The sequence below is a fragment of the Epinephelus moara genome, chromosome 11 (genome assembly GCF_006386435.1).
Source record: "Epinephelus moara isolate mb chromosome 11, YSFRI_EMoa_1.0, whole genome shotgun sequence".
Taxonomy (NCBI): domain Eukaryota; kingdom Metazoa; phylum Chordata; class Actinopteri; order Perciformes; family Serranidae; genus Epinephelus; species Epinephelus moara.
The window spans coordinates 4993457-5004560 of NC_065516.1; the positions used below are offsets into that span (position 1 = coordinate 4993457).

At 43.0% G+C, this 11104-nt stretch overlaps 1 protein-coding gene across 1 annotated transcript; it reads left to right on the plus strand.

The window, feature by feature from the left end:
* Positions 1 to 8192: 8192 nt before the first annotated feature.
* Positions 8193 to 10885, plus strand: LOC126398144 (uncharacterized). The gene is made up of 2 exons (XM_050057366.1): positions 8193 to 8274; positions 10173 to 10885. The coding sequence occupies exons 1-2, from the start codon at positions 8193 to 8195 to the stop codon at positions 10883 to 10885; spliced, it is 795 nt and encodes a 264-aa protein (XP_049913323.1).
* The last annotated feature ends 219 nt before the right edge of the window (positions 10886 to 11104 follow it).

Here is an 11104-nt window from a genome sequence, read left to right on the forward strand (position 1 = left end):
ACACCCCCCCCGCGCCTCATTACACACACACACACACACACACACGCATGCACACAAACACACACACACACACACACACACACACCCCAGCCCTCTCCCCTTCCCTCTCTGAATATGAGCTAAATGAACATGGACTATTATATATATTTTGCACCCAAATGTCACTGCACTTTACGTTATGCATTGTTCTGTTGTTTGCTTTATTGCTGTTTTTTTTTTTTCTTTTTGTTTTTTGTTTTGTTTTTTGTTTTTTTCGGTTTGTATGTTTGTTTGTTTTGTTGCTCTGTTTTGTTGTTTTGTTTATGTTGGTGCCACACACACACACACACACACACACACACACACACACACACACCAGCATTGAGCTCTTCATAACAACCTGTTCAACATACCATCCCTCAAACTTGTAACTTGGAACATTCGGGGTATTGGCTCTCAGACAAAAAAAATCAAAGTACTCAATCACCTGGACAACTTAGATGCAGATATTTGTTTGTTGCAAGAAACCCACCTCTCACATACAGATCATAATAAATTAAAAACATCACAATTCATCCACTCATTCTCTGCTCATTACAATTCAAAACAAAGAAGTGTGTGTATCTTGATAAACAAAAAAATCTCATTTGTCCATAATAAAACCATCACAGACCCTGAAGGATGTTTTATCATCATTAACATATCATTCAACAATAACCCAGTAACAATTGATAATATTTACGGCCCAAACACTGATGATTTATCCTTTTTTCACAACTTCTTTTCTTCCATCTCAAACATTTCCAACTGCCCAGTCATAATAGGAGGTGATTTTAATACAATTATCGACTCATCACTTGACAGATCTAACAATACAAGCAATAAACGCAACTGGCAATCCACCGAAACAATAAAACAGTTCTTGAGTGATTTTGGTCTTGGTGATAGTTGGCGGCTACAACACCCAACTACCAGAGAATACACTTTTTACTCACCAGTCCATCATTCCTACTCTCGCCTTGACTTTTTTTCTGACCAGTAACTCACTTATATCAGACATCTCCAATTCAAAAATTCACCCCATCATTATCAGTGATCATGCTCCAGTTACAATCATATGGAACCCAAACAATCAACATAAACACATCCCTAGATGGCGCTTTAACATATCTCTACTTAAAGGCCCAGAGTTTGACAGCTACCTTAAAAGAGAGTGGGCATCCTTCCTAGAAATAAATGATTCCCCAAAGTCATCACCTACACTTCTTTGGGAAACAGGTATGGCAGTTTTAAGAGGCAAAATCATTTCATTCTCCATCCATTAAAAGAAGAAAGAAAAGGAACAAGAAGTCAGACTAGAACAAAAAATCAAACATCTAGAAACACTGAATGCAAATAACTCAACAGAAGTAACTCAAAACGAATTACGAAAATATCAATTACAACTAAATGACATTATAAACAAAATAACTCAATTTCTAATTCATAGACTTAGACAAGAAAATGTTCATCATAACAACAAATCTGGTAAATATTTAGCAAATCAAATTAAACGAAACAAAGAAAAAGCAACAATTTCCACCATCAAGCACTTGGCAGGGAAGCCTACCAACTCACCACAGGAAATAAATAAAATATTTAGAATTTTTTATGCTAAACTATACTCATCTGAAAAAGACCCAAAACAGGAGGACATCAATTCATTTTTTAGGAATATTAAACTTCCAAAACTTAATACAGAACAAGTCAATACATTAGACTCACCAATTACAGAAAAAGAACTCTCCATTGCCCTCAACCAAATGCCAAACAACAAAGCACCAGGGCCCGATGGCTTCCCTGCTGAGTTCTATAAACACTTTTGGTCCATTTTAGCCCCACTCTTCATCAAAGCAATAATTGAAATAAAACAAAATTCAAGATTTCCAGTACACATGAACAAAGCCATAATCTCACTCCTCCAAAAACCTAATAAAGATCATACCCTGCCGTCAAATTACCGCCCCATCTCCTTAATCAATGTAGACATAAAAATCATCAGTAAAGCTCTCGCTCACAGGATAGAAAAGTCACTCCTTACATAATTCACCCAGATCAGACCGGCTTCATCAAAGGCAGACAGGCATCCAATAATACACGTAGACTGTTCGATTTAATCCATTATTCATCATTACAACAGGAAGATACCATAATAGCCACTTTAGATGCAGAAAAAGCTTTTGACATGGTTAATTGGAAATTTCATTTCCCCACTTGGTCCAGGAGTACGGCATCAGGAGTAACCAATTTTTGGAATATTTACAACTCAAATCATCTGTTAAATCAAAAATCAATATTAGAACCACTAGTCTATGCCTTCCCCCCGCAATCTCAGAATTAATAAATATCCCCTCCCCAAAAAAAGTTCTCTCCAAAATATATAAGATAATATCACAATCTGACAAAACCATATTTCTACCTTAAATAAAATGGGAACAAGACCTCTCCATTACTCCTGATGCCGACTTCTGGACCCAAATCTGTAAAAATATTTATTTCATGACTAAAAATGTTAACCTACAACTCATACAGTATAAGATACTCCATAGAACTCACTACACTGGGCAAAAATTGTACAACATGGGATTCACATCAGAAATATGCTCACACTGCACACAAAACTGTCCTGACACTTACATTCACGCCACCTGGCACTGCACATCCATCAAACACTTTTGGAAAGAAGTCACTGAGTCACTATTCCGCTTCATGGGCTGCCGCATCCCAGTATCTCCCTCACTCTGCCTTCTAGGAGACTTATCACCATTCAACCTAGATGGAACAAACCATAGACTTCTCCTTGTGGCCCTAACTATCGCCAAGAAAACTATCCTCATGAACTGGAAATCACGGAACACCATACATCTGCCTCACTGGAAAAACTTACTCACTGACTACATCTACCTGGGATATGCATCCTCCCCTCTCATTAACACAACAGAACCTCAGTCCTTCTGGTCAGCTTTCATTCATTTCTTAACATCCTGAATACCATCTGACTTATTTTTCTTGTCTGTCAGCCAATCACCCATAACATTATCAATATCCTCACGTGTACATGTTGTGATGTCCTGAGAGGCTGAGAACTCTTGGCCCTCTCAGGACATCACAACACACTCACACACACACATACATACATACACACATAGATCCTACCACATGCACACGCACACATGTACATACACATTTACGCACACAAAAAAGGGGAAGAAAGAGACAGAAAACATATATGTATATATATTATTATCTTTTTGATTTATTGATTTATTATCATCATTATTATTATCATTATTATTATTATTATTATTATTGTCGTCGTCGTCACTACTATTATTATTATATAACTATTACATAGGCTCGTCACTACTATTATTATTATATAACTATTACATAGGCTCTGCCTTGGGTCCATGGTAGGCTGGGGTGGGCTGGGCCCTGCCTGCTGTTGAGTGATCTTGGTGGACGCGGGGGGGCGGTGAACCTGTGTGGGCCGGGCCTGTATTTCCGGCCCCCTCTTGGCCTCCCCTCCGCCCTGGTTTCTACCCTGGGCTGGGTCCATGTTGCACGCCTCGCTTTTTTAATACATCATACACCAGCTCAGGAAAGGAACAAAACAAAACATAAACCAAAACCAAAACCACAACCAAACCAAAGCAAACAAACAAAAATAAGAATAGGGCAAGTGGGGCATGCATGCGATGACTGGCGGTAGGGCGGGCCCCGCATTGCAATGCCCACTTTGTTTTTAATGCACCACATGTCTAGTCACAGACCAACACATCTATATGTATATATTTATATTTAGGGCAAGTGGGGTGTGCGGAGGAGGGGAGATTGGTGGGTGTTTACAGGCTGGTGCCGCATGGTGCAGCCTGCTCCCCCTGCGTCCCGTAGCAGACATGGGCGGGGGTCGGCCTGCTCTGTGGCTGTGTGGGGATCCGAGGCAGATCCTTCGCTTCTCTTCCTCCCTTTATTTTTATTTATCCCTCCTTTATTTATTTATTACTATCATTATGACGATGATGATGATGGCGCTGATGATGATGATGATGATTATTATTATGTGTGTGTGTATGTGTGTGTGTATGTATATATACTTTTGTTATTATAATTATTATTATTATTATTATTTTATTTTATGTATTCATTTTGTTTATTTTTAAAAAAAAAATTTCTATTCGCTTATTTTATTTATTTGTTTATTTTCTATTGTCGTCTCCCCCCTTCAGTGCCTATGATGATAATGTTGTTGTTGATTATTACTACTTTTTATTATTATTATTACTATCATTACTATTATTGTTATGTATGTCGTTGCTACCATTTTTATCCACTGTTCATTAGTTAAAATACACGCACGCACCCACGCACTAACGCACCCACGCACCCACACTAATTGTTATTTCGTCATGTTGTATGTCTCTTTATGTATGTATGTAGCCTTTTTTACGTGTCCTTACATGTATCTTGTATTGTTTCACAATAAAAAAAAAAATAATAAAAAAAATTTAAAAAAAGTATCCTCTCATTGATCCCTCTTTTGAGCCCCTGCACAAGGCTACTGTATTCTCCAAACTGGACTTCCGCAATGCCTACCATCTGATCCGAATCAGAGAAGGAGACGAGTGGAAAACTGCCTTTAACACCCCCCTAGGCCATTTTGAGTATGCCCATTGGCCTCACCAATGCCCCTGCAGTTTTTCAAGCCATGGTCAACGACATGCTCCGCGACTTGCTGAACCGCTACCTGGATGACATTCTAATCTTCTCCCAGAACTTGGAAGAACACATTTAACATGTCAGGTTTGTGCTTCAGCCACCTACGTGGATTCCAATGCCTTCACTTTGGCATCTACCATCTACAACGCCGCTCCAGCTCATTCCTCCATCCATTTACCCAGCTCATCTGCCTGCCTGTCCCCTGCCACCATCAGCACCTCTCATCCCTCCCTCCGGTTCCTCAATAAATCTCCCTTACCTTCTACAAACTACCCACTGTGTCCGTGTCTGCTTCAGGGGCCGGTTGCACCAACTGGTCTTTACTACGCCTGGTTGTAACTCCTAAGACGGTCTTTGTTAATTCTTAAGGAGTGGACTTCCGCCAGTTGCACCGACAGGGCTTACGCCTGGTCTTAGCAACGCTAGTTTTAGCTGTGCGCGTCCATGTGAATGCCCCTGGAATGCCACACGCAGCCTGACGTCAAATGATGCACCGCTGATTCACTGTTCGCTTGTGCTTGACAGTTGACAATTGACAGTTGGCAGCCCCTCTCATCTGTGTTGACAGTTTATTTACAGTTTAAGATTTGAAGAAAACATGGAGGATCAACGAAAAAGAAAGGGTAACTTTACCGACACTGACATTAGAAAATTAATGGAGCTGTATAGCCAGCACAGAGACGTGTTGACTGCTAAGCAGTCAAACGTCATCACATATAAGAAATGGGCAGGCGGTATGGGCAGAGATAACGGGGCAAATAAATACGTGTTCAGACTCTGGCTGCCTTTGTACAGAGGCTGAAATAAGGAAGAAGTGGAAGGATCTCCTCAGCAAGGCAAAAAAAGACCTCTCCTCCAAAAACAATCATCCAACTAGTGGTGGTCCTCCCCCGAAAACCTCAATTTACAGTGACATTATTGTTAACGTATTTGGGGAGGATTCCCCTGCTTCTCTGGTTTGGTTGACATGGAGCTGATTAAGATGTTTTTAAACTGTAAGAGAGGTCTGTCTGAAATTTATTATAAGGTGTTAACAATTTGTGTGCGGGCTTGTCGGCCACCGATGTCCCTGTGCAGACGTTGACTCTGAGCGCAGCTTGATAATGACCTTACACCTGCTCTTGACTCGGCATGAGATTTACGCCCAGTCTTAGTGAGAAGAAGGCTTAAGCCCAGATGGTGCAACTGGCGTAACTATTAGGTCGGACTTAGAACACCAAGTTACGACCGACTTAGCTTAAGACCAGGCGTAAGCCCTGTTGGTGCAACTGGCCCCTGGGTCCTAAATCACCGCCTCAACAAAAAGTCTTGCATTCAACATTTTACTTCTGTAAAAATATAAAAGTACTTGCATCAAAATACACTTTACCACAAGTGCAATTTATAATATTTTTTATTATATTATTGTGTTGTGATTGATGTATTAATGTGTTCATCAGTTTAATGTTGCAGCTGGTAAAGGTGGAGTTCATTTTAATGACTTTGCTGGGTAGTTTCGTCTGAGACAATACATCATCATGTATTGAGGACAGCAGTAGCTCAGGCAATAGGGACTTGGCTTGGGAATCGGAGGGTCGCCAATTCAAGTCCCTGCCTGGACCAAAATATGGAGCATGGACTGGTAGCTGGAGAGGTGCCAGTTAACCTCCTGGGCACTGCTGAGGTGCCCTTGAGCAACCCAACCGCTTGGGGCGCCTGTTCATGGGTAGCCCCCTCACTCTGACATCTCTCCATTTAAAGGGTGAAGTGACAAAAATCGGTGCCTGGAATGGGCCTGACGGCTCCCGACCCTGTCCTCCTTGTTTCTTCTAAAATGTCTTCTGTTGTCAATTCAGTACCTTTGTTTCGGCTGGCAGGTACTTAGAAAAAACACTGGAGATAGGCAGGATCTGATGCAATCGAGTTTATTGTGTTCACAGGCAACAACACAGACAAACTCACGAGTCAGCCTCCGGAGGACGACTGAAAACCTGCTTTCGGCGCTCTGGCTTATATGCTGGTGGAGGTCGAAGAGATCTCCACCCATTTCTGTAGTCCTTCCCATTTCGATCCGTTTTTACTGGTAGCAGACTTTGCCTTTGTTCCGGCTCAAACTGGAATCTGCCACCAGTATTTCCGGAATCGCTCTCACTCTATTTTTTAAAAACATGTGATCTCTGGGGACTCACATGCTACAGTCCCTCGTGCTCCCGTGTAATATGAACCATTACATGCACATTAAGTAATACAATCATTTGAGTGTGTGTGTGTGACCTTTCCCGTGTAATATAAACTCTTAAGTGCATTAGGCAGTACAATCAAGTGAGTGTGCTATCTTCTTTCGCACAGCACGTGGTAACTTGTATGAGTGTCACTGTAAGTTCACAACATCATGTGAGTGTAGGTTAGTGCATTATATCATTACACAAAGCGTGATAGGTTATATATGTCAATAAGAGTTTACAACTGAGATGTCACTAAGAGTTCACACCGTTATTACGCATAAATGCAGTATTAGTTTTTGTAGAAGTCTACACACTAACATGGTTATATAGCTATTTATATCTTACCCAACTTATATGGTCTAACACCTGATGAGGGTTTTGACTTTTACACTACACTGGGCAATAAGCGAAATCGTTTCACCGCTAGGTTCGCTGTTGTGCACTGCCTGTAGAGCAAAACAAAGTGTGTCATGAGCCACTCCTCCCTCTACCTCTGCTCTCCAACACCCCCCCCCCCCCACTCGCCCCGCAGCATGGACTATCACATCCACACGGTCCCGGTGTTTCTTCCGCAGGCTCCGCTTCTCTCAGCTTCACTCAGCTGCCTGATATACCCGCTGCTTCTTCCCACATTAACCTGAATAACAAACCAGGGCTCGGTGCTCTGGTTGGATCCAAACGGAGAGCTGCTAGCTGGGAAGCAAGCGGAGGCTAACTGGTTGTGTTTCCCTCCGGTCATGCTGCAACTAACACTCCGCTAGCCGCTCCCAGCTAGCTCCTGTTTGTTATTCAGATTAAAGTGGGAATAAGCAGCGGGTCTGTCAGGCAGCTGAGTGAAGTGAAGTGGAGCCTGAGGAGGAAGCACCGGTTAGCCCCGGCTTTCACTGCAGGCAGATTCACTCGCCACAGGGGCGAGGAAATAACACCTAAACAGCCAGCTTAGTTTAGCAGTTAGCAATGTCTTTCACTCACTCTCGGTCTCTGCTGTGTTTAGCTATTTCCCTGCTTTCCTGTTAGCGTTAGCACTACTCGGCTACCACGCTAACGCTCCAACTCCAACTGAGCCGGGAGCCGGGCTCACGGTCTAACGGATAAGACTTGGAACGTTAGCATGGCAGCCCATTAGTGCTAATGTCCCCACGCTTCTCCGCCAGGCTCAGTGAGTGCTAATGTCCCCACGCTTCTCCGCCAGGCTCAGTGAGTCGGAGCCGAGAAGCATGGGGACATTAGCGTTAGCAGTAGTCGGCTACCATGCTAACGTTCCGGGACCCTGCTTCTCGGCTCCGGCGAGCTCTAGCGTGGAGCCTGGCGGGCTCACGGAGAAGAGAGGAATGTTAGTGTTAGCTCCCAGAATTAGCACTAGAGCTACTACGGCTATTGGAGTAGCTTGCAGCTGTGGAGGGCTTCTACCAGCTCTTCTAGTCACTGAGCCTCGCCTCCATTTCAGCAAATATATTGCATTTATTACAGGGACCATCATCATTGAAGTAGGCAGGGGAATAGCTAAACACAGTCGGCAGGCTGCCCGCCGGTCTACATTTTACAATGCTAATTGCAAATGTTAGCTGGGCTGCCGGGCTACTCACCTAATACAACCGAAACGCCTGACCCATTGCTGGGACAGAGCCGCTAATAACTCAAGCTCCAGACATTAACCCGTGCTATAATTGTAACATTAAATTTGATTGAATCGACATAGCGACATGTGCCTAACGTTACTGTAACACTAATTAAAACAGACATTTGACTTTATGTTGTACCTGTCCAGGAGAAGAAGAGCTAGCTCCGAGTCAGATTGTAGCCCCTTTAGCTCTCGCAGTGTTCTCCACCTTGGAAATGCAAGGCCAATGTTAATCCGAGTTCTGTCCCTTTCTTTATCGGACAACTTCTTCGCCAACAACCGTTGTTTCTTTAGAGGTAGTGTCAGATCCTGGTCGTCTTCAGGTGGCCAGGTGGCTGCCATTTAATTTCAAAAATACGCGCTGCCATTGCTCACCGGCTGTAGCCTTTTATAGGGAGGGAGGTCCAAGGGCTCCGAGAGGAGGAGGAGGAGGAGGAGGAGGAGGAGGAGGGGGGTTCACATGAACGTACATGAATGCGCAGCCGGACCGGCTTGTAAACAATGGGCTGGAGATCAACACAGAGAGAGGGTGTGTGAGGTCATGCTATACTCCAGATGAAATTACACCTCTAGTTCTTCACATAGCAATTTTTTAATTCCTTAAATCTAGAAATGATGAATTTCGCTTATTGCTCCTTTAATACATGTATAGATCCAGTTTGTGCTTGTATGTGTGTATTTTGGGCCTGTGTGTATATGTATATGACAACGGAGTGAAAACATTGAATTTCCCCCTTGGGGATTAATAAAGTATTATATTAATACATTTCCAGCCATATTTGGGGCAACCAAACTGGGTATTTTTAATGCAATGTTGAGGAGACCATACCCCATTTTTTTAATGTGTCATTGGGACATTTCCAGATGTTCTGTCATGACCAAACTGGGTATTTTTAATGAGACACTGGGACATTTCCGGCCATATGTGTGGTGACCAAAATGAGTGTTTTTAACGAGAGGTCAGGATATTTCCTGCCGTGTTTGTAGAAACGACCCAGGTACTTTTAACAAGATGTCAGGAGATTTCCAGCTGTATTTGGGGCGACGTTGGGCACCATATCCTCATAGACACACAATAGTTCATCATATCCTATGAATTAGCGCCCCCGGAAAGACGTTACATCCTTAACGTGCAGTTACGTGATCAATGTAAAGTTATGAAGGTTATTTTTAGGGAAACCAAACACAGTGAGAACAGACCTTAAAATGACTCAAAGTATATTCAAAGTTCACACTGTTCCAAATACATGTCTCCAGAGGAAAGTCCAGGGTTTTGTGACCCATCAACCACCCCAACCTGCCTCCTTACAGACTGCTCTGGTTGCTCCCTTCTTTACTCCCATCAGCATATTGGTCACGTGATTGCAGCCTTTCAAAATACATGAAATATGTATGGATTTGGGCGCCTTACTTTTTGTAGAAAAATGTACAAACAATTTGTGAGAACAGCCTGTGTGGGGACATTCCAGCCATTTTTGGCATCCAAATACAGTATTTTTAACAAACTGTTTGGGGAGGCAAACCCATTTTTTCAAGCAAGATACAACACATTTTCAGCTGTCTTTGAGGCAGCCAAACCAGGTATTTCTAATGAAATGTTTGTCATTCAGTCAATCATTCAGTAGCTGCGGTAGTTAGCCAGCCCCCTGTAGCCGGTGTGGAGCCACTTAGCATAGCCTCTGCTAGCAGTCCCCCGGTAACCCCCGTGCAGCCGGGAGGCTGGGTAACTGTCCGGGAGAAGAGTAGTTCCAAGCTGAAGCCCACTGTTCACCACCAGCCTGTTCATGTTTCTAACCGCTTTTCCCCACTCAGCGACACACCCGCTGAGGAGAAAACTCTGATCATTGGCAGCTCTATTCTGAGGAACGTGAAGTTAGCAACACCAGCGGCCATAGTCAAATGTATCCCTGGGGCCAGAGCGGGCGACATTGAGTCAAATTTAAAACTGCTGGCTAAGGCTAAACGTAGATTTAGTAAGATCGTTATTCACGTTGGCGGCAATGACACCCGGTTACGCCAATCAGAGGTCACTAAAATTAATGTTGCCTCGGTGTGTGAATATGCAAAAACCATGTCGGACTTCGTAGTTTTCTCTGGACCCCTCCCAAATCTGACCACTGATGACATGTTTAGCCGCATGTCATCATTTAATCGCTGGCTGTCCAGGTGGTGTCCAGCACACAATGTGGGTTTTGTTAATCTTTGGCAAACTTTCTGGGGAAAACCTGGTCTTATTAGGAGAGACGGCATTCATCCCACTTTGGATGGAGCTGCACTCATCACTAGGAATCTGGTCAAGTTTATTAGTAATTCAAAACCCTGACAACCCAGAGTTGAGACAAGGACTCAGAGTCAAAGTCTTACATGCTTCTCTGAGCTTCTAGTGCAGTTACCCACCCATAGTTTTATACAAACAGTGTCTGTCCCCCGACCACCTAAATTATCCAGTTATCTAAAATTAAACAAAGAGGAGTTGTGCATAACAACCCAATAAAAATTTAAACCTCTTCTGTGACAGAAAGACAAAACAGGAGAATTAAAT